Below are 24298 nucleotides of genomic sequence, written 5' to 3'. Positions count from 1 at the left end.
AGCACTGACTAGCATCACATCGTACCTGGCTGACGGTAAATGTAACAAGTTGAGTGGATCGGCAAGTTACCGCGCTGCAAGAAAAGCAGACAGTTCGGCGTTCATCCAGACATACTCGGATTTGACGTGTACAACACTCGGATCGTCAATATCTATTTCTGCGAGTGCTGGTGCGTCGAACACGTGTGATTTCGACAGAATAGCGTTTGGTGGAAACACGTCTCCATTCTATCTGACCTCTACAATGAATTATGATTCTCTTGCGAACAGCTGCTCATCAGGGACTCCTTCTTTTGTTTCGATAGCGGTTGGTAATTTTGACAACTGTGCGGTAACTTCCAGTTGTTCAGGAAGTGCTGCTCCATACACGGGAACTAAGTGCAGTTCTGTTTCTTCTTACAAAACCGATCTTGTTACTGCATTTGGTGTGAACCCTTATGTGATTGTAGAGAAGTATACTGCTGGGCAATTTTGTGGTGCTGGTTATCTGTCCAGTATCATGGTGTACCTAGCGGACGGCAAGTGTCACAAGATCAGTGGGTCTAGTTACCGCGCTACGCGGAAGCTCGACGGTACAGCGACCGTTCAGTCTTACTCGGACGGAACTTGTAGCGTTTCTAGCACCTTGTTTTCGGTAAGTGCTGCAGAATCGGCCAATTCTTGCGCATCAAACAGTAATGGTATCGTTGACACCAAAGTATTTGGCGAGAACGCGACTCCGTTGTACTTGACTTCCACGTTAAATTATGATTCAAGTACCTTGAATTGTGTATCCGGAGTTCCATCATTTGTTGAGACGGCGGTTTCAATTGTCGACACAACTTGTACTACTACCTCGAGCTGCACTGGCAGCAGTGCTCCTTTCACGGGTACCAAATGTAGTCTTGTCTCCACATACCAAAGCGACATGGCGGCTGCGTTTGGTTCGACCCCGTATGTGACCATCGAGCAATATAACAACGGACAAGTATGTGCTTCAAAAGAGCTTTCTGGTATCAAGACATATCTGGCAGACGGAAAGTGCCATAAAAGCAGTGGGGCAGCGAGCTACCGTGCCTCAAGGAAGCTGGACAATTCTGCGATCGTCCAAAAATTTACTGATGTCGCGTGTACCGTGGCAGGTACAACGATCACAGTGACAGCGAGCGCGGGTACTCAACACACGTGCGTATCGGACACTAAAGCCTACGGAGTAGGTTCAACTCCTTTATACTTGACATCGACGATGAATTACGATACATCTGCCAATACTTGCAACTCGGGGGTTCCCTCTCAAGTTTCAACGGCAATTTCTGCCTTTGACACCTGTACACCGACCTCAAGTTGTTCGGGGAGTTCTGCGCCGTACACTGGTACCAAATGTAATTCTGTATCTTCTTATCAAGCGGACATGGCAGCTGCATTTGGCGTAAATGCGTATCTTATTGTAGAGAAGTACACGGCTGGACAAGCTTGTGCCGCCGACCAGCTAGCAAGTATCACGACTTACCTGGCAGACGGCAAGTGTCACAAGACTAGTCCAACTACCAGCTATCGTGCGACACGTAATCTTAATGGTGCGGCGACAATCCAACCCTATTTGGATGGAACGTGTACTAACGCAGGATCGTTGATGACCGTGACGGTCGCGCAACTGACTAATTCGTGTGCTTCGGATAGTAACGGATTTGTTGACACTAAAGTCTATGGATTTGGAATGACTCCGCTTTACTTTACATCAACGATGAATTATGATTCAACTGGAAATTCATGCAAGTCACCCGCCATCCCGTCGTTTGTGTCATCGGCCGTTGTTGCTGTGGATACATGTACAGTATCAACAACTTGTACTGGCCAAGCTGCTCCCTACACGGGAACTACGTGTAGCTCTTCAATGACGTACAAGGCCGATATGGATGCTACGTTTGGTGTAAATCCGTATATCATCGTAGAAAAGTACACTGCCGGCCAATCATGTGCTGCTGATAAGCTTGCAAGCATTTCGACGTATCTGGCAGATGGTAAATGCCACAAGACCAGTTCAGCTACCAGTTATCGTGCAACGAGGAAGGTGGACGGTTCGGCGACCATCCAACCATATTTGGATTCAACGTGTACATCTGCTGACACTCTTGTAACTATTACGGTTGCACAGCTAACAAACTCATGTGCCGCGGACGTCAATGGAATTGCTAATACGAAGGTATACGGTTTTGGTGCTACCCCTCTCTATCTTACTTCCACGATGAATTACGATACGAAAGATGACGCGTGCAAATCGCCTGGAGTTCCATCGTTTGTCAAGTCAGCAATTGTTGCTGTAGATGTGTGTTCGGCTTCAACAGCGTGCACTGGTCAATCTGCTCCATACACAGGAACGACTTGTAGCTCAAAGTTGACGTTTAAGAGTGACATGGATGCTGCGTTCGGTGTGAATCCTTATGTGATTGTGGAGAAATATGACGCTGGACAAGCCTGCGCTGCAGATAAATTGAGTGAAATCTCGACATATTTGGCGGATGGGAAATGCCACAAAATGGGATTGACGACAAGTTACCGCGCGACGCGAAATTTGGATGGCTCAGCTACTATCCAGCCGTTTACAGATGCAACGTGTACTGCCGCTGGTACACTCATGACCATATCGGTCGCGCAACTATCTAACTCGTGCTCCGCGGGTGCTAATGGCTTTGCTGACTTGAAGGTGTTTGGTTCTGGAGTCACTCCGCTCTACTTAACCTCAACAATGAGCTACGATTCGAACGAAAAGTCTTGCACATCAGGAGTTCCATTTCTGGTATCATCGGCTATCGTCGCCGTCGATATTTGCTCGCCAACGACAGCGTGTACTGGCCAAGCTTCATCATATACTGGAAAAAAATGTAGTTCAACGCTGACATTCAAAGCTGATATGGATGCAGCTTTTGGTAAATATCCATATGTGGTTGTCGAACAGTATACTTCTGGTCAGGCTTGTGCCGCTGACAAATTGACTGGCATCACGACTTATCTAGCTGATAACAAATGCTACAAAACGAGTTCAGCTACTAGTTATCGTGCGACTCAAAAAGTCGACGGCACTGCGACTGTTCAACAATATTTGGACGCTTCGTGTGGTAGTGCAGGCACCCTGTTGACCATATCGAATGCTCAGAAAAATACTTGTGCTACTGGTGGAAGCTCTGACTTGAAAGTGTATGGCGGCGGTCTGACACCTCTGTATATTTCGTCCACGGTATTATACGAAACAAACTCTAAATCGTGCAAATCGGGCCTACCGTCGTTAGTCAAGTCAGCTATAGTAGCTGTCGATTCCTGTACGGCATCTACGGCTTGCTTGGGCCAGGCTGTGCCATACACTGGAACTTCGTGCAGCTCCACACTAACGTACAAAGACGATATGGATCTTGCATTTGGCAAGAACCCTTATGTGATAGTTGAGAAGTATGTCGCTGGGCAATCTTGTGCCGTAGACAAACTGTCTGGATTAACGACATATCTAGCGGATGCTAAGTGTCACAAGTCAGATACAGGAAAAAGCTACCGTGCTTCCTTTTCTAAAGATGGCACAGCGTCTATCCAAGAATTTACTGACACTCAATGTAACACTGCGGGGCCATTGCTAAGTGTGACAGCCTCGCAAACGGCAAATTCGTGTACAACGGGCTCAACTGGTATTGCTGATACTAAAGTGTTTTATGGCGGTTCCGCAACGCCTCTTTATCTTTCTTTGACGATGAAGTACGATACGGACTCCGATTCGTGCAAATCCGGTGTTCCATCGTCGGCGACAGCAGCTGTGGTTGCTGTTGATACGTGCGTAGCCACCACCTCGTGTACGGGTCAATCTGCTCCTTACACTGGAACTTCGTGCAGCTCAATGCTGACAATTAAGGATGATATGGACGCTGCGTTTGGCAATTATCCATATGTGTATCTTGAAAAGTACACTGTTGGACAAACGTGTGCTGCTGACAAGTTGACTAGCATCCTCGTGTACTTAGCGGATGGTAAATGTCACAAGACTGACTCGACGACGAGTTATCGCGCGACACGAAATGCCGATGGTTCAGCAATCATTCAATCTTTCACAGACGCTTCATGCGGAGCGACCGGGACAACGTTGACTGTGACAACTGCTCAATTAGCAAACTCATGTGCTGCGGACTCAAATGGTTTCGCCGATATGAAAGTGCGTGGTGCCGGCACGACTCCTCTATACTTGACCTCTTCTGTAAATTACGAAACGAATGGCGACTCATGCAAGTCGGGTCTTCCATCATTGGTAACATCAACTATTGTCGGCGTCGATGCTTGTTCACCGACAACCGTTTGCACCGGACAGGACCCATTTGTTGGAACATCATGTAGTTCAACTCTGACGCACAAGCCAAACATGGCCATTGCGTTTGGCTTAAACCCGTATGTGATCGTAGAGAAATACGTTCCAGGCCAGACATGTAGCCCAGATAAGCTTTCTTCAATCACAACATACTTGGCTGACGGCAAGTGTCATAAAATTGATACGACCAGCAGTTATCGCGCCACGCGAAAAGAGGATGGCTCGGCGTCTGTTCAAGAGTACACAGGTCCTTCTTGTACTACAGCAGGAAATCTGCTAAGTGTATCGGTTGCTCAGTTAGCAAACTCGTGTGCTGCAGATGCGAACGGTTTTGCCGACAAAAAAGTGTATGGTTTCGGTGTAACTCCTCTGTATCTTACGTCGACAATGAACTACGAGACGAATGTTAATTCGTGCAAGTCAGGGCTACCGTCTCTGATTAATATAGCAGTTGGAGCTATCGATGTGTGCGTGCCAACGACCTCTTGTTCGAATTCAGCTGCGCCTTTTACTGGAAAGGCCTGCAGTACATCTTTGACTTATAAGGATGATGTTGCAAACGCTTTCGGTCCAAATCCAAATGTGATTATTGAAAAGTACAATGCTGGGAAAGCTTGTGCTGCAGGGGAGCTGTCTAGCATCGTGGCATACTTGGCGGACGGGAAGTGCCACAAGCTGGACGCGTCGACCAGTTATCGCGCAACTCGAAAGGCTGATGGCTCCGCTTCTGTTCAGGAATACACGGATGCATCATGCAGTACAGCAGGAGCGTTAACGACTATCACGGCTGCGCAGACGGCAAACTCTTGTGCGGCCAATGCGAACGGAATTGTCGATAAAAAGGTGTTTGGTGGCGGTGTCACTCCTTTATACTTTACATCTACAGTAAACTACGAATCAAGTGCAAACTCGTGCAAGTCGGGGCTACCGTCTTTGGTGAATACTGCAATTGGCACTTTGGATGTATGCGTGCCATCCACCACTTGTTTAACTCAAGCTGCCCCGTTTACTGGAAAGTCTTGCAGCTCGTCTCTGTCGTTCAGAGATGATATGGCTGCAACGTTTGGCTCGAATCCTTACGTGATTGTTGAAACGTACAACAGCGGCAAGTCGTGTGCACTAGGAGAGTTGTCTGGCATCTTGACATACTTGGCAGATGGCAAATGCCACAAGACTGACTCGACGACTAGTTACCGTGCCACACGAAAAGCGGATGGATCAGTTACCATTCAGGATTACACTGATGTATCTTGCGGAATCGCAGGAGCGCTGTTGACCGTCACATCTGCTCAGACCGCGAACTCGTGCGCGTCCAATGTCAACGGTATCCCTGATAAAAAAGTATTTGGAGTGGGTACAACGCCGCTGTACTTTACGTCTACAGTCAGCTACGAGGCGAGTACCAATGCATGCTCGTCCGGGACACCATCATATGTCGCTACCGCAGTTTCATTAACTGACGTTTGTACTGCGACTACCGCCTGTACCGGTCAAGCCGCTCCTTTCAAGGGAACGAGTTGTAGCACGGTATCTTCATTTAAGAAGGATATTGACACTTCTTTCGGTTCAAACCCGTATTTGACAGTGAAGAAGTACAATGGTGGGAAAAAGTGTGCAGCTGCAGAGTTGGCAAGCATTGCGACGTATTTGGCTGACGGAAAATGCCATGTTAGTGGCAGCTCTGCGAGCTACGCAGCAACGCGGTCTGCGGATGGATCCGCAGTGGTTCAGCTGTATACCGATTTATTGTGTGGTGTAGCAGGAACACGTTTAACGGTGAGCGCGACCCAGACAGCAAACTCGTGTGCACCAGACATTAATGGCATTGTAGACACAAAGGTGTACGGCAGCGGAATTACTGATACGGTATATTCATCCAAATTACTCTTTGACGCAAACACGAACAACTGTGTGTCAGGAATACCTTCTCAAGTTGTGACGGTAAAAGGAGGTGCAAGCACTTGTTTGACGTCCACAACTTGTTCCGGTCAAGCCGCACCGTATTTAGCTTCGAGTTGTGGCTCCACGCTAACCTACCAGGACGATATGGCTGATGTGTTTGGTGCATATCCATACGTGATTGTAGAGAAATATGCCGCCGGACAACTTTGTGCTACCGACAAGCTGACAGGTATCAAGACGTATCTAGCGGATGGAATGTGCCATAAGACTGATTCGACGTCAAGCTACCGCGCTAATCGGAAAGCGGATGGATCTGCGAGCGTTCAAGAATTCACTGGGGCTGCATGTGGCACTGCAGGCGCAACTTTGACTGTTACGGCTGCACAGACAGCCAACTCGTGCACTGCTGGCAACACTGGCATCGTCGACACGAAAGTTTATGGCGGCGGATCGACTCCGCTATATTTGTCCTCAGTGTCAAACTATGACGTAAATACGAAATCGTGCAAATCGGGGCTACCGTCACTTGTGAAGTCAACTGTGGTTGCTGTGGATACCTGTACAGCGTCAACAAGCTGCACTGGACAGGCTGCCCCATACGCGGGAACGTCATGTAGCTCCACGCTCACTTACAAGGACACTGTTGCTTCTGCATTTGGCACAAATCCTTACGTGATTCTTGAGAAGTATACGTCTGGACAATCTTGTGCTGCTGATGCTTTGGTTAGCATCACGACATATTTGGCGGACGGCAAATGTCACAAAACGGATTCTACTACTAGTTACCGCGCCTCGCGAAAGTCTGATAATTCAGCTATCATTCAGGCATACACGGATGCTACTTGTGGAACAGCTGGGTCTCTTGTGACTATTTCTAAGGTAGATGGGACTTCGCACACCTGCTCTTCTGATACAAAAGCTTACGGCGCCGGCTCAACTCCATTTTTCTTGACTTCTACGGTGAAGTATGAAACGGATTCAAACGCTTGTGTTTCAGGACTTCCCTCTCTTGTCTCGACTGCAGTCGCTAATGTAGATACTGGCTGCACGGCCACCACTGCGTGCACGGGAAGTGCTGCTCCGTATACGGGCACTAGCTGCAGTTCTGTTGCCTCATACCCCAAAGATATGGCCAAAGCATTTGGTACAAGCCCGTATGTGACTGTTGAAAAGTATAGCGCTGGAAAACAGTGTGATGTGACGGAGCTAGAAAGTATCACAACGTATCTGGCAGACGGCAAGTGTCATGTGGCTGGAAGCTCTGCCAGTTATGCAGCGACACGATCTACCGATGGATCAGCATTTATCCAGCAATACACAGACGTAACTTGTGGAGCGTTAGGAGCGAGTTTAACCGTGACTTCCTCGCAGACGGCAAATTCATGTGCTGCAAATGGAAATGGTATCGTTGATATGAAAGTGTATGGATTTGGAAAGACAGCCGTAGTGTATTCATCTTCATTCATGTTCGACTCAAAAGCAGGTGACTGCCCGTCTGGAGTTCCTAGTTTTGTCTCGACAGTGAAAGGGGATTCCACTGCCTGCAGTCCTTCGACGACTTGCTCTGGCTCAGCGGCGCCGTTCTCAGCAACCAAGTGCAGCTCCACGCTTTCGTATAAGAAGGACATGGGTGCTGCGTTCGGCGTTAATCCGCATATTATTGTGGAGAAATACACTGCAGGACAGGCCTGTGCAGCCGATAAGTTGACAAGTATTAAGACATATCTGGCCGACGGCAAATGTCATAAGATTGACGCATCAGCGAGCTATCGTGCGACGCGAAAAGCAGACAATTCTGCAACCATTCAATCTTACACCGATGGTGCGTGTGGAACCAGTGGAACATTATTGACAATAACTGCGGCGCAGTCTACCTCGTGTGCTGCTGATAATAATGGAATTGTCGACACGAAGGTTTATGGCGCCGGCAGTACTCCGCTGTATCTGACTTCTGTCGTGAATTATGAAACGTCGACTAATCTATGCAAGTCAGGGCTGCCGTCATTGGTTAAGTCCTCTGTTGTAAACGTCGATACATGCACGGCGACGGCAGCTTGCACAGGCGTCGCTGTACCGTATTCTGGAACATCGTGTAGCTCTACGCTATCGTATAAGGATGATATGGCTGCTGCATTTGGGTCCAACCCATATGTCATCGTGGAGAAGTACGTCTCTGGTCAGATATGCTCAGCTGACAAGCTGACCGATATTACCACGTATTCAGCCGACGGCAAGTGCCACAAAATCGACTCATCGACCAGTTACCGCGCAACACGAAAATCGGATAATTCAGCAACTGTACAGTCTTACACGGACAATGTGTGTGGAGCGGCAGGAACACTTCTTACTGTGACTGCTGCTCAGACCGCCAATTCGTGTGCTTCGGGTGCCAATGGTATTCCTGACACAAAGGTTTATGGTGGTGGTTCGACCCCGCTGTATCTGACCTCGACAATGACTTACGATACGAAAGCCAACTTGTGTAAATCGGGGCTCCCGGCTCTTGTGTCATCAGCTGTCGTCGCTGTCGACTCTTGTTCGGCTTCGGCAGTCTGTACTGGGCAAGGAGCTCCATACACTGGAACGTCGTGTAGCTCCACGCTGACATACAAGGATGACATGCTTGCTGCATTTGGCCCGAATCCATTTGTGGTGGTCGAGAAGTATAATTCTGGTCAATCATGTGCCGCAGCTGAACTATCATCTCTGACGGCATATATCGCTGACGGCAAGTGCCACAAGACAGAACCAACCAAGAGTTACATCGCAACGCGAACTACAGATGGGGCCGTGACTATTCAATCCTACGTGGACGCAAACTGTGGCGCTGAGGGAGCGAAAGTGCGCGTGACACCCAATACAGCCGGTACATGCTCCTCCGACTCGAAAGTGTACGGCATAGGTGTGACTGGTATGACCTGGTCTACAATCGCTATTTCTGATAGTAAGACGTGCGGGGCGCCAACTCAAATGACTTTGACAAGCCAATTCTCGTGTAAGGACGCCGGTTGCTTTGCTTTCGGAGATCGTTCGATTTCATACACGTGCGCAAGTGATTACATTGTAGCTGCAAAGAAGACATTCGGTACTTCTACTCCATTCATAGTGGTGGAGATTTATGAAGATGGTGGTAATTGCAACGTTATGGAAGGGGTGATGGCGTTTGCTGCTGACACGAAGTGTCACCTCACGATCGACGGTTCATCAAGTTTCACGGTCTCGTTGAGTACGGATGGATCTGGAACTATGCTCACATACGATGATAAGGAATGTAAGGATGGCACACCATTCACGGCTCCATTGACAAAAGAACAATTGTCTTCACACCAGTGCATTCGAAGTACAAAGTACTACGCATTTAATGCCCCTACACCACCAGTTGTGGCTCCAACTACTCAACCACCTGTTGTGCCTACGTCACCTCCTACGGAAGCACCAACACCGCCTCCACCAACAACGAGTCCAACAGGAAGTGGTTCGGCAAACACCGGCAGTACATCTGATGGAGCTAAACTTTCGCCAATCTCTGCACTTTTTGCCACCGCGCTATCGATGCTGGGATGGTTTGCTACCTTTTTGCTATAAGCAAGAAAAACTTTGACAACGGTGAAGATTTCGATCGAAGAATTCTTCTTGACCGCTTGATATGGTCGCTATAGACCTTTTAAGTAGAAATATTAATCTTCTACGTTCATATTAACAAAAAATATTTTTTAAGCTGCATTCGCAAGAATAAAATTTTATTCACAATTCGTTAATTTTAACTCATGAAAATTAAGATTCTGGTTTAAGAGATAAATGAAGTCAAGAGCGCTGTTACTATTTGGCGTCATCAGCGCAGCAAATGCTCTGTATTTTACCATACAGAAGGAGGTAGCTTTCTGTGTGCTTAAGGCAGAGTGGCATGTATTGTTATTGTTTAACGGAATGATTGAATAGGGTCATCGCTGCTTTTTGGTGGATGTACCAAAGGATACGACATTTCGAGCCGAGTACGAGTCGCCAGACACGACAGATGTCATGGTAAGTAAACTAAAGATCATTTTGTGATACTGAGAACGTTTAGTACGATTCAAAAGGTGGCTATCGCTTGTAGAAAACGATTGTGGCCATTTATGCGCCAAAATCAGCTGATGGTAAGGACGAGAAGACGCAAGTTAAGAGTGAACAAACCAATCAAAAGGTACAATCTCCTTGCTTTTCACAGTATTTGCCCATGCGAAGGATAGCATATTTATTGATTTGTTGGTAGGGGTCAATCATGTTCACAGCGACAGAGAATGGCCCTCACTGGGTCTGCATCAGCCTAGACTCGTCCAATTATGCGCTCCCGGATCGTGCTACAATGGTGAGTTATTTCTTGCTTAACTCGATATGAAATGTAGCTGAACTCGTAATTACATTCTAGCGATTTACGTTGAAATTGAGCATGGGCACAAGTCACGAGGAGTATCAAAATCTGGCTAAGAAGAATCAGATGGACGATCTTCAATTGGAGGTTCTAAAACTACGAGATCGCGTTACTTCTATTCAACGCAATCAAGACTATGCTAAGGTATGATTGTTTACAATCACCCATGCGTGTAAATTGATATCTAACTGAGTAATTTCGTGCTGATGTTATTTATTTCTCAGAACAAAAGCATGGGGCTTCATTTAGCGAGAAAAGTGAGCAATAGTCGCGCAACTTGGATGTCAGTGATTCAGGTAATGTGTCCAAGTGTGTACAAAATACATGAATTGTTTCTGATCCGCTATCTCTGCAGATTGTCATCTTGCTTGTCACTGGCTTTTATCAGGCCAAGCACCTTAAAGCGTACTTCCATGTAAAGAAGTTGGTTTAAGATTGTTGATCTAGCAGTAGTTTATGATGCTGACTTTCTGACTGGTCGTCGGAAATCATCTTAATCTATTGTGCTTAATATCTCATTCTCATAGCAATACGTAACGTCACTCAAGATGCTAAGATTTTCACCCTGCGAAATATCGATTCTCGATGTTTTGTGTCCTTTACTTAAAGTTAGAAAAATAAAAAAGGTAAGACATCCGAAAAAAAACAGTCTTTGTTGACGCAAATTATAGGCTAAACTCAATAAAACACACAAAGTCATTCAGTAACCAGTTTACGTGCGCAATTTCTGGTTTGGCCCCTTAGCTGATCGCGACAGTGGAATGCAGGCCTTGTACACTTGCCACGAATACTTTTCCTTGAGAAAACGAACACCAAGCCAATACCAACGCAACAGACAATTATCCTTGCAGGACGAGTAATCGATAGTATAGTCTTTGCCAGGAAACTTTTCGTGGCAGTTGCTCGCGCTTAAAACTCTAGTATTGTTGAGCCACACTTCACACGGACCATCGTGTGTGTATCCAGTAGAGCGCATAGCATTGTTAGCGGGAATGGGCTGGGGCGTACCATTGGGATCTGTGAATCCGCATGCTGGATCAGCACCTTTGACTACGGTGTACTTTGCGTTATCCATGAAGTCACGAAGAGTCTTGAAATGGTTTTGTTTGAAATAAGCTTGAGCGTCGCCAGTAGTCTTAAAATTTTGATTCTCAAGAAAGGCGAGCGGGTTGTATCTGGTGTCTTTATCATTCGTCTTCCATTGGGGTTCTGGAAGCAATACGATCTGATGTGCAGCAACATTGGGGGCCAAGAGGACGACGGATGACATGGTCGATACAACAGCAAGCGTACTAATAGCTGACGATACCATTGGAGAAGGCGAGTATTGCAAGTGAATTAGAGGCAGTAAAATGAAGAATGAAATTAAAGTGTTAGCGAATGCTTCCGAGTGATAAATCGATTCGAAAGAACACTCTACGTTCTGGCCTATACTTTTCGTTCCGGATGACATTTGTGATCAAGGTCTTTCATTAATGCGACAGCACGATTTTCAAGTAAAAACACGTATCCCAATGGTTCTTTGTGTCAGGCACCATTAGCAAATGGTCATGTCATTTTATAGCGAGCATATGCAAGATAGAATTCGAGTCTATAGCTTAGAAGACTTATACGAAAGTGCCAGATGTTGATGTCAGATTTAGCAGTGCCTATTAAGCACTGGATAAGAATCGGCTGTTTTAATGTGTAGAATCTTTTATGGAAACAGTTGGTGTCGCAGAAACCGTTTGGTAGATCATTATATAGAGAAGTCGATAGAGTAAATCTTGTGTCCCATTACCTTCTACACAATGTGTTGGCTGCACCGCATCAACTTTTCTATGGTCAGTTTTTTTAATTATCTACTTCTTAAAAAAATTTGGGAAGATGTTTCTCAGTTATGTTGATAAGTAAAATGATTTTGTGAAAGAATACAACATGTCACTGAAACAAGTTATAACATCAGTCTCATGGTATATCTAACACAATTTACTAAGATATTTCGAAAAAACAAATTATTGCGATTGTTAAATACTATGTCAAAGATGCGTCAGTAAGAATGACAGCAATTCTGGCGAAGTCTCTTATAATGGTGTACGTTTGGCTTTGGTCTGAGCACAATTTCGTGAGTACTTATATTCCAGCTTTGTGACTTACAAACATATTCTCATAAAAATCGTTTCATGTATATGAAACACATGTAGTAAATCACATATCTTTGAGCGTTCCTTCATACATTACATCAGAAATGATTTAAGTATCTCAAAATTACTAAACAAAGGCCGGTCAAAATCAACGTACTTGACACGACCCATTGAGACCGCATAAGCTTTCCCATAATGACGCAAGATTATTACATTATCTACATGAGTCGATGACACTTCAGAAAGAGACATTAATATCTAGCACGGCGACCGACAATTAATCTTATTTGCTTAGATCGTTTCGGACCTCAATCCATATAGGCTTCAGCTTCAACCTTAATAATCCCAAATCGTTTAATTCAGCTACCACTGTCGATATCACCGGAGGGCAAGCGCCAAAATTGCAACGCCTGTGATCTATGCGATCTGTCGTATGTTTTTCACTTTGAGTGTGACAGTCTTCTAAGCAATCGAGATGAACGATACAACTAGACTACTTTCCAAACATTTATGATGAGTATTACTACGATGGAGAGTGATATTTTTGGAACCGAATACTGCGCGACACTTCAATATCACAGCTGAGTCATCCACAGTGAGCAGCGTGACCATTTCAATGCTTTATGGATCTGCAAAATGCCCTCATGAGTGGAATTATAAATTATCCTTCTTCACCAGTGGATAGCTACGTATCATTTGCTGAGCACATTGATGGGATACATGCAAGAAATTGCAAAGGTGTGAAATCGCCGGTTGGTGTTGATGATACCGGAAAGGAGCTTACTCCTTATCCGTAATGAGAAAGTCTATAATTGAACATATTCGGAAATTAGGAGTTATCTAAAAGTTTCGAAGTCCCTGAAATCTATTTTCTTCCAGCTCAAAGAAATACCGTGACATTCTACAGGGGACCCATATCAATGGCTCTAACAAAGAAAACATATGCTCTCGTGCACTGCTCAGATCGGAAAGAGCCAAATAAGGGCCCACATCATGGCCCACAGTGAGCTTTCTCCATTAGCTTGGAAGTCTACCTCATCTATTGAGCCCCAACACCCTTCATGTTCGTGTCTCAGAGATCAGGGAGGGCCCCAAATTGCCACTGTAGTTTGCGCTATGCTTGTGCAAGTAGTCGACCAGGCCAAGCCACTTCTGTGAGTGTCTTTAGTGTAGCGGCGGCGGCCAAGCCACATAAGTTACTTCCTTTGAAGTGATAATACCGGTCAATCTGCTATGTAGTTGGTATTTGCGTAACTTCTACGAAACTCATGCTATTCAGGGAAGCGTCCCATGATCGTGGTCGCGGTTGCCCCGAAGACAGAATTGTTCACTTTGACAAGTATCTCATTACCGCGCATGCACTCAAAACAGCTCTTGAATGTTCCATATGAATGTTAATAATATCAAGTAATTTAGTTTGTGCTCGCTTGATTATGGGCAAAAGTATCGTCCAATTAGATCTCTGACAATGCGAGATGTGGCTTCAAGAACAGCGTGGCCAGAGGACCAAATGGTGCTGGGCATATCCAGCAGCTTCCCTAGCGGTCCTCTCGATAAATAGTAGCTCGTTTCGACCCATCGAACATGCGGTATATATTCCCCCCTACTATACTGTTTGGCGGCAAATTTTTTCGAGGAGCTTAAAATTGTTCGGAAATTCCTGTGGGTACTAATGGGTAAAAATCGTTATCACATTCGATTATCGCCAGCTTATAGCGCAGAGAAACTACATAATTTACGATGATCGGCTCAGAACAATTTGTACTCAAACATAATTTGTAACAATACGAACAGTAAAACTGTTTCCACAGTAATTAGCAACATATCCAGATGGTCATTTAATTTGCCAAGCATATATTTGCGATAAGACGCGCTTGTCAAATACAAAAGCCTACGGGCATGCTTCAGCGCCTATAGCCAGCGTGACGATCAGGCGCTTCGCTGGCAATCTTCTTATGCGACTTTCATACATGGCCATCACAAAAACGCTTTCGGTGGTTCCTCTTTGTACACCGAAAATAGCTCATATTGCTACTGTCAGAGCCAGAGTCACAGCCACCGGTGAAAATACAGCAAAAGTTTATGAAGACAATTTCTTTGCTTTAATGGCATATCTGTGGCAATGGTCTTGGACTGTCCTTCACAATTCATGGGCAGATTTTTAAAGGTGCTTAAGGGAATTGTCAACTGCGGATTATCTTAGCACAAATAGCTAAGCAGAGTGCGGTAGGGGATATACACCGAAACAAATGCACGAGGCGATCATAGTGCTAGTTGGATATGCTTACGCTCACCGAACGTACCCTGAACAAAGCAATTTATATCTTCACTGACGTTTTGCCATTCTTCGTAATCGGTCTTCCAAATCTCCCGTCTTCCCGGTGCCTCTACAAAATATTTAGGGACTTTATTGGCGGAAAAACAAATTTATTTTGCTGTCACTTGCAGCAACATTCATTCGAAAAAGATCGAGCATCATTTGCCAGTTGTGAAAGGAATGTGTGCTGAATCAACAAGCGGATGCTAAGCCAATAAATGTATTTGGCGTTAATTGTAGGTGATTGATTAATTACGCATGTAGTGACCGCGGTCCTCGATACATTATTGGGCTATTGCTGAGTAAGGCTTGAGTCGCACTTTTAAATTTTCTCATCTCTTGCCAGGGCCAGCTGTATTCTATGTATACTGACTATAACCATAGTGGGGCATCGCATCCTCCACGAGCTACCCTGACGTAGAGTGGACTGTAAAGACATAGTGAAGTCTTGACTAATCCTTAAAGATGACACCCCGTCCTCCAGCTGATGTCCGATTTTGAACCGCTTGGAAGGCCTGTAGCCAATCGATCTGAACGCGGTCAATGAAAATAAACCTGATATGCGATCGGCATTAAGTATGGACGTACGTTAAAAGAGCCAACGTGCTCCCTTGCGTCCCGCCTCGATTTTGACGTTGGGCTTTGAGCTCTGATAAGTCAAGCATTAAGTGACGATCTAATCAGGTATTGTAAATCGTGTTGTGATTCCAAAATTGGAGAGACGATGAGCCTTTGTCGCCCAGAGCCATAATTCCGCGGTACTTCGAATCCGCAGAACCATAGGTAAAAAACCGACTGCCCTCACCATCTCCATCAATTTATAATCGTACAGCTGAGATTATATGATCTACAGGGTTATAATCTTCACGAAATCAGTTAAGCGTAAGCACATACTCTTGAAGTAGGCTGACGGTCCACACCACACCGATTTGAGGGCTACGCCGTGGCGCGACGAACGGCATTAACTTACGCTAAATATTAGCAAAATCTCTTGGCTAATATTCAAGAGAAAACTTTCCTTTTATTTTCCCCCAAGGCCACTGTGACCACCAGTCTCAGTTAGATATACAGTCGTATCCCCAAGAAACGAGAAAATCAGCCGCGCGATAGTCGAAACTACAAGAGGAAAAAATCGTTTTATGAGGCGACAAACGGAGATGGAGCTGATGACATGCCCCTGCTTGCAAATAAACTTTATGTGAGCGTTCAAGACTACGGTGTGACTTCAAAATACTTTAACTTCAATTTTAACCAAAGTGGTTCAGTCTCAAGCCTCAAAATAGATTTTTCAAGCAAAATTGCGTGTTGCTGTTGTTAATCTAAAAGCACCGTATCAAATGTTACAATTTTCAGCTAAAAAACGAAGCATATAATTTGTCCTCGCGTTACTAAGGTATATTGCGTTCTTTTTAGCTGATACGATGGGACGAATACTGCCAATAGCAAATAAACGGTCACGCAAGTCTGCTTACAGATGCGTTGTAGTGAGTTGAAGATGTACTTCATGATGCTTGACCTCATGATATTTTACTCTGTTAAAATTGAAAAGAAGACACATGGATGCGCAGCTAGTCAGGTTTAAGAAATAAATTGTTTGATAATAAATGCTCTTATTGCTTAACCCGCCAGATTTTGGTATTGCGCAAAACGCACGGCATTTGGTGTGGCTGACTCGACTGCACCACCACATTTGAGCGTGGTAGATTATATAACATCTACTTGCAACTGACAGTTTCCTGTCCTGCCAGAATTTTATCTCATTTACTCGGGAGTCGACGACGCCTGTCTCCACAATGACTTTACCGAGAATTCCAAACCAAAGCAGTCTTTTTTTATCCTTGTAGCCTGCAACATTTGTTGCTTTCTTCCATCTTTATCATGGCTAACCCTCTTCCGCTAAATGCTATCAATGTCCGTTTTACTAGGTATATTCCTCGATCGCAGCTCACAGCATCGCTTATCTTTTTATATAAGACAATCTCATGTCCTATACTCAAGGTGTTGCAGCTTTGTTCCTACGCCAAGCGCATTCGCTCTCTAAAAAGGGTCAAGTTATTGATCCTCAAAATTTCACCATGAGAGAAGTGGTGACCGTTATATCTCTTACTTCCGATTAACCCATCGCTCGATGTGTATTCCAGCTTTATCAATCTTGGGATGAGGCCGTCAGTTTGACAGCGACAAAAAGCGTTCCATACTAACAAAAGCATGATATTTGATTTTGAAGCTCAGAAGAGTTTTCGGCACCACGACCGCTGTCCCGTCGCGAGACGCACGAATATAGTGTCCGTAGTTGACATAGTCTATTCCATTGTACATATCCTTTTGAAATCATAAGAAAAGTGACGTACATAGTTGCGCGACTTACCAAAATCCTTCATAGCTATGGAGGATTTTAGTAACACATAGCCCAGTGCGTTGTTATCAACAAGCAATTGCCCGGGATGAAAAGCCAATTTCTTTCTGAATGCATCGTTTCTCGTAGATGTGAGTGCCATTGACCTAGACTTCCACGAGTTACGATCGAGCACAGTTCTTTGGCAGTCGATGTTCTGCGCCTTATGGGCATTGACATTTTCCAAAGCAGGGTTGGTTGGTGGCTACATATAGGTGTTTTTAAATTAAGAGTGAAGGATAAATTTGAGCGTAACTTTCTGGTATTCCAGTATATGAAGCACTTGCGAATATTAAGGCGATTCTAATTTGTCGAAAGATAAAGTCAGCTTGACTTAGATTCAATAACGCTAGTGCGCTCACAAAGTCCTACCTCCCACAATCCAACTGATCCTTGCGAAGTGTGGCCTCCATTCAATTCTGGGCTTATCACATTCACTGAAATCTATAAATGTACGCGAGGATCAAGGTGCAGCTCTCAAATCGTAAATGTCGTCCAACAAGTTTTTTTCTACCGTTGACCGATAAAAGATAGCTTTGGTTGCACGCGGTAAGCCTGATTAGGTGATGCAAATATCTTTCACATTTTTCACGGGTGTGCTTCGCGAGTTGGAAATGCTTCGTTGCGGAGAGAACGCATGTCAGTGCTCATTCTTCTCGCGCGATACTTTGTCTTAGTGTGTCATGCTGTTGTTATGTCACGAGTAGAAACGCATCCACGTCCATTTCAGACTCTCGAAACAGGCGCTTATAAGGCGTATTTTTGTAAGATAGGTGGAAATTAGAGATAGCGGGTCACTTCCCTGTCGTCCGATCGTCCATTGCCAATAGCAGCCAGTCGATGTTTACGGCTCCTGCGAATACTTTTCTAGAAACGAATCTCGTATAATTGATATGTCATTGAAGATTGTGCTATCGATTGGATCAGTTTAGCGACAACTGAGCTATAACGTGAAAGCCGTTTAAGCAGTATTTAGCTGCACCGACACGACAGCCTTACTTTACAGCTAAATTTATAGCATTCACGATAGTCTGTGTGTTGCATTACTTACCGCACAGTATGTTGTCTTCAGAGAAAGAGGCTGCTGACATAATGACGATCAAAGAGAAATTTTACGACCTTTGCTCAAAGATTCCTAGAACATCAAACGATGGTCATCATGAAAGATTGAAAGAAAATTGTTACACACATTTGTCATCATAAACATTGGTCGAAAAACGTCAAATTCCCGCTCATACAACAGCGTTAAAGAATGATTTGCGCTTGCATTTATATAATTTAGTCATTTACCAGGCCATATATTATTTTTTGCAATAGGTCTGACCATGGATTGTGCTGCAGATTATATAAATGAAAGACCCTATATTTTTCCCTGAAACCCGCCGCAGTTTCAAGAACTTTTGAGCACGTACTCATCGTGTGCACATGCCAAATGATGATATGGCTGGGCAGCCATATCATCATTTCAGAATTGCATCGCCGTCAGGTGCCTGACGACACAGTGTAGATTTTGCCCATTTTACATCGTAAGGTTTCTTGGAGAGGTAGCATTTTGTATGGATTCAATACTTGCTTTGTCTTTTAAAAACATGAGATTATTGAACACAGACATGTCAATGCCTGACGTTAACAATGTTTAAATCAACAAATTTAGGTTGATCAATCTGCTGCATTCCAAGTTGTATTACACGGCCTAAAGGCATCGAAAAATCAAAATTGTCCTGCGTTCAAAATCACTCAATGTATTGATCGCAAAGAAAAGTAAACCTAGCTGACTCGTTAGCGGCCATCTGTGCAATTTACAAAGCTTACAACGGTGTATTAAGTCAATGTCTGCACTCACATCATACGCAATATCCTCATCAGCCCTGTTGTTGAAACCCAAGTCCTGTACAGTGTGAACATTGTTCACAATAAGAAGTATTGAATCGATCGGAAGTTTAAGTTGATGCGGTGAAACTGCGTTGTGCAGCCGTTTACGTAGCCATTAAAAAATTTGAACGTGCTTTTGCCGGTACAAAGATGATTTTGGGAATATTTTTATTTTGATCATCGCTTAGTTGACTTGCATATACTTTTTTCTTATCGCCGGCTGCTTCACAAGAAAGGCTACAAAAATGCCTGGAAGAGATGAGGTCGAGCTCAAAGATTGATCTGACCTTGACATTAACGTTGTCTTCATAGAAGTTGAGTAGAAATTTAAATTTGATCTGACATGCAACCGACAAAAATTCTTTTGTATCATGTATGTAGACAGTCAAAGCCTGACCAGAAAAGATGACTAGATGCTGGTTAAAAGACGGTCCTCACACCAGAGTTGCCATCTTCAGGGCGAATAGTTGAACATTAAGCTTATCAAGTTAGACGAGCTCTCATGCGTTGTGCAATTTTCGAGCTCCAAGCATTGACCAAATACAGTTATTTTATTGTTTCCACTTAAAGTTTACGATCACCGAGCGTTTTATAGCCAATGAAGAGCAGCACAGTACTATTGTTGATCCGAAATTATTGCTTTCTTACTCTAGAGTATAAATTTGATCGAATGAGCGATCGATCAATTCGCGTCGTGGTGGCCGCCTTAGAATCCACAGGTGGCATTGGCTTTCTCGGAAAGATCCCATGGCATCTACCTTCCGACTTAAAATTCTTTCGTACACTAACTACAGCATCTTTGGATTCTTCAATACAACATGCGGTTATCATGGGACGCAAGACGTGGGAATCGTTGCCGGATAAAGTTCGACCCATGCCCAAGCGTTATAATGTGATATTAACACGTGATACGTCGTACCGTCAAAAGCAGCAAATCCCTGATACTGTAGGCATCGCTGCGACGTTTCAAGATGCGTTGAAACTCGTGCAGCAGCAAGGTGACAAAGTGGACCAAGTTTTTGTTGTTGGAGGAGAAGCTCTTTATGCCGAAGCACTGAGCTATTCAGGCTGCAGTAAGGTCTACTTTACAAGAGTCAAGGGTCAGATGGAGTGTGACGCTTTTTTTCCACTGGAGCAACTCAAGCAGAATTTTCAAGTGACGAAAGAGTCTGAGATAATGGAGGAGAATGGTATGCAGTTCCAATTTGTTGAGTGGGTGAGAAAATCTGAGAATATAGAAGAAGTCGAGAAAATGTTATCGGTGGAGAATACGACGCCGCATGAGGAAATGCAGTATTTGAACTTGATCCAACAGATCCTTTCGCAAGGAGCTAAGCGTGAAGACCGTACAGGCACGGGTACGCTGTCAATATTTGGAGCTCAAATGAGGTTTAGCTTAAGAAAAAATGTATTTCCATTGCTGACTACCAAAAGGGTATTCTGGCGAGGTGTAGCGGAGGAGCTATTGTGGTTTATTAGTGGAGACACAAATGCTCAAACGCTGCAGCAAAAGGATATTCACATATGGGATGGCAATGGATCTCGTGAGTATCTAGATAGCCGAGGTCTCCAGACTCGAGAAGTAGGAGATCTTGGACCGGTTTATGGCTTTCAATGGCGTCATTTTGGAGCTAAATATACGAACATGCATGCGGATTATACTGGTCAAGGTGTTGATCAGCTTGAAGAGGTTATTCAAAAGCTACGTAAGAGTCCAACAGACCGTCGCATTATCCTGTCGGCGTGGAACCCTGCAGACCTCAACGAAATGGCATTACCACCTTGCCACATGTTTTGCCAATTTTATGTAGCAAATGGAGAGCTGTCATGTCAGATGTACCAACGCTCGGCCGACATGGGGCTTGGCGTGCCATTTAATATTGCCAGCTACGCGCTGCTGACGCGTCTTGTTGCTCAAGTGACTGGATTAGAACCTGGTGAATTTATCCACGTCATTGGCGATGCGCATATCTATCTAAATCACGTCGAGCCACTACAAAAGCAATTGACGCGTACGCCACGTCCATTTCCAACGCTGCACATTAATCCTTTGAAGACGTCAAGCATTGATGACTTCAAGTTTGAAGATTTTGACGTTCGCGATTATTGTCCACATGGCGCAATCAAAATGGCAATGTCAGTTTGAATCGAATTTTCAAATTTGAAAGTCAAGCTGAATGAAATTTCTAGTTCACTAACTCAAAATTGCTCCTTCTATCATAAGAATTGTCAATGACAGTTTATAATTTACCTTTACTGCAAGGAAAGGTGCAATGTAATGAGTACCTGAGAACTACGCGTTATAAGTTAGTTTCGCCAAACGTGGTAACGCTAGTAAAGTCATTGCAATTACTGGACTGGCCAGCAACAGTTTGCGGTTCCAGCCTGAAACGCAGTGTATGTAACGCAGCCGAACAGAGTCGAGTTTATTAAATTATTAGGTTGAAACTGAGCAAAGACAAACTAGCGACGACAGGCAAGGCATGTCGCGACTTCATCACGCCCACAACGGGAGTTTCACCTTCGTTTCAGGTGTGAAAGGCCGAACACCTCTGTTTTTGAAAAGACCAGATGACATAACCTTGTAGATTTAATAAACGTGGAACTCGTTCAGCGGTTCAAATATGATCTACAACACATCATGTACTCATAAACTCGATATATATCAGGTATTTACTGTGCATGCATAATTACTATATTGAGAGAGAGAGATTGACCGTTGAACTTGCCTTCTCAGCTGGGTATACAAGTGATCATACAAAGCGAATTGCGCACCCCTTCGAGCAAAAACGTATCCATCGAAGCGAGCGCTCATTCGTTGATATTGTCGGAAACCGCCGTCTAAGGTTCCACTCTTCGATCTTGTGGAGCCGCGAGCGAAACTCAACACAGTCTTAAACTTGGGACGCGACACAGTTGTCCATCTGGCAGTCACAAAACGCCCTCGCAGGACCCAAGCCACTCGCTTCAACGCTCGTTCAACGCCTGAGCAACGGCTGCACTTAATATGAACCGCAAGTTGGAGCTTATGGAACTAGACGATTGTCCTCGAAGCAATAACGGAAGCCCGAGTTTGACACTTGACCTGCTAGATCGCTCGGATTCGGGTAATTGTAACAACCAAGCAAATGACATTCCTCTTTTAGAGGTGGCTCATAATCCAGACGTACGTGGTGTGTTATATCCAATTAAAAAAGATTGCTTACCTATATGCATTTTATATCATTAATAGTTGAACTACTTGCGAGCAACAGCTGCACATGAAGAGAGCAGTACGACTAGTAGCAGATGTGGGAGTTCCTTTGGCGATGATGACGATGATAATAATGGTGATTTAAAGACAGTGCGTCGGAAGAACGACTCGAACAGCAAGCGTCCGTGGACACGAGAAGAGAACGAAAAACTCATGCAGTTGGTTAAACAGTACGGGGCCAAGCGCTGGTCACTTATTGCCATGCACCTACCAGGTCGCGTTGGTAAGCAATGTCGAGAGAGATGGCATAATCATTTGAATCCGTTAGTTCGCAAGGACGCGTGGACGGCTGAAGAGGATTACGTTATTTTTGAATGCCACAAGAATGTCGGTAACCAGTGGGCTGAGATTTCTAAAATGTTACCGGGCAGAACAGATAATGCAATCAAGAATAGGTATTACTCCACCATGCGCCGTATGCAGAGACAGTCAATTCGGAAGAAAGGTCCATTACGTGAAGGCAAGAGTATTCGCGTGGCGTCTGTGACGTCATCTCCAGTGCAAAATGTTAGTAATCAGGTGGTATCTGCACCCATGCAGCGATCTCTAAACAGTATGCAGACTCAAATGTCACCACAACCGCAGTTCTCACAGCGAGGAGTTAATTTTCACAATTCTTTTCAAAAGTTATTTACAGAGAGTCCGGGAAGTGTTTCACGCGTGAGTCAACTCGTTTTGCAGAGGTTGACAAAATTTAAATGTACACTCACAGTTACGCTTTGTCGTTTTGTTGTAGACTGACAATAATGCAATGATGGACTTCGAGCGAGCCAACATGATGGCATCCTCTCTTCGACAACCAACGATGGTTTATCCGCTGAATGGAGGTGGTTATTCGAATAATGGACTTAATTCGGATTTTAGTCGTCCTCTGTCCATGACATCATCTCAATGCTCGGTATCCTCGGATGATATGATTCAAAATAATCATAACGAAACTTTCGACTATGTTCCCATGCAAGCATCAATCCAACGGTTACGGTCGTCGAACCCCGGAATGTGTTCTCCTCCTTCAACATCAATTAATATGATGAATGCACCGTATGGCTCGCCTGCAAGCCACATGCAACAGTCAAACAACTTCATGATGGCAGGCAATCTGTACGCGAATAACAACATGCGCGGTTCAATGTATTCAGGGATGTCCAGTTCAGGATCTGCTCAGCCATATCGTCCAGTGGATGCATCTATTGTGAATCTTTCGCATAAACGTGTTCTCGATGTCCAAAGTTCTCAACGGGAACTGTGGAAAAACGACAGCCCTGTATCCGTGACAGCACCCATTTTTCGAGGCACGCCATTACAGCAAAATCAAGTTAGTGAACCGATGGCATTACAGCAGTCTAAACCAGTTACAATGCCTCTGTATAGACAAGGTCCGCACATGGGCAACTTTGGCGGCATGGAGCAAGTTTGGACGGATGCGTCTTATCTATGATTGTTTAGAACCTAAAGATGGTTTGGTACCATAGACTGCACGATACATTTTTATCATTATTGAGAGGCGATTGTAGCGTTTTATTTCATAACATAAAATAATTTGTCGCTTCCACCTTGGACGACTTGAAAGCACTCGAAATATCAAAGAGGCAAATGCATAACGGAATGTTGAATTTTAACTATTGCACATCCGTACGATCAAGAGATTTTCAAGGTAGAAATCGGTTCAGCGACTTTAAGGTACTCGACTATGATAGGCACATC

General features: G+C 44.5%; 6 protein-coding genes across 6 annotated transcripts; 4 read left to right on the top strand and 2 right to left on the bottom strand.

Annotated features, from left to right (window-relative positions):
* Positions 1 to 244: 244 nt before the first annotated feature.
* On the top strand, positions 245 to 9808 carry PHALS_00500 (uncharacterized protein; the record flags this gene model as incomplete). The annotated part of the gene is made up of 1 exon (XM_024716924.1): positions 245 to 9808. The coding sequence occupies one exon, from the start codon at positions 245 to 247 to the stop codon at positions 9806 to 9808; it is 9564 nt and encodes a 3187-aa protein (XP_024572546.1).
* Positions 9809 to 10021: 213 nt separating this feature from the next.
* PHALS_00499 (transmembrane emp24 domain-containing protein 4) lies at positions 10022 to 11067 on the top strand (the record flags this gene model as incomplete). The annotated part of the gene is made up of 7 exons (XM_024716913.1): positions 10022 to 10096; positions 10163 to 10246; positions 10320 to 10406; positions 10476 to 10571; positions 10632 to 10778; positions 10859 to 10930; positions 10990 to 11067. 7 exons carry the CDS (start codon positions 10022 to 10024, stop codon positions 11065 to 11067), a joined length of 639 nt encoding a protein of 212 aa, XP_024572545.1.
* Positions 11068 to 11346: 279 nt separating this feature from the next.
* PHALS_00498 (RxLR-like protein) lies at positions 11347 to 11946 on the bottom strand (the record flags this gene model as incomplete). The annotated part of the gene is made up of 1 exon (XM_024716902.1): positions 11347 to 11946. The coding sequence occupies one exon, from the start codon at positions 11944 to 11946 to the stop codon at positions 11347 to 11349; it is 600 nt and encodes a 199-aa protein (XP_024572544.1).
* A 7027-nt stretch (positions 11947 to 18973) lies between these two features.
* On the bottom strand, positions 18974 to 19878 carry PHALS_15036 (uncharacterized protein). Its single transcript, XM_036407104.1, has one exon. It carries the CDS (start codon positions 19712 to 19714, stop codon positions 19526 to 19528), a length of 189 nt encoding a protein of 62 aa, XP_036262989.1. The 5' UTR covers positions 19715 to 19878; the 3' UTR covers positions 18974 to 19525.
* Positions 19879 to 20011: 133 nt separating this feature from the next.
* Positions 20012 to 21487, top strand: PHALS_00497 (thymidylate synthase; the record flags this gene model as incomplete). Its single annotated transcript, XM_024716879.1, has 1 exon — positions 20012 to 21487. One exon carries the CDS (start codon positions 20012 to 20014, stop codon positions 21485 to 21487), a length of 1476 nt encoding a protein of 491 aa, XP_024572542.1.
* An 861-nt stretch (positions 21488 to 22348) lies between these two features.
* PHALS_00496 (myb-like dna-binding) lies at positions 22349 to 24032 on the top strand (the record flags this gene model as incomplete). The annotated part of the gene is made up of 3 exons (XM_024716868.1): positions 22349 to 22507; positions 22574 to 23254; positions 23331 to 24032. 3 exons carry the CDS (start codon positions 22349 to 22351, stop codon positions 24030 to 24032), a joined length of 1542 nt encoding a protein of 513 aa, XP_024572541.1.
* Between the last annotated feature and the right edge of the window lie 266 nt (positions 24033 to 24298).

This window comes from Plasmopara halstedii (assembly GCF_900000015.1).
Source record: "Plasmopara halstedii genome assembly, contig: Scaffold_113, whole genome shotgun sequence".
NCBI lineage: Eukaryota > Oomycota > Peronosporomycetes > Peronosporales > Peronosporaceae > Plasmopara > Plasmopara halstedii.
The sequence above is the reverse complement of the archived record's forward strand: the minus strand, read 5'-3'. Positions and strand labels throughout refer to the sequence as shown.

What these genes read in the sequence shown, in the direction of transcription:
- PHALS_15036 (XM_036407104.1), bottom strand. Translation starts at nt 19,714, where the DNA reads ATGATACAAAAGAATTTTTGTCGGTTGCATGTCAGATCAAATTTAAAT.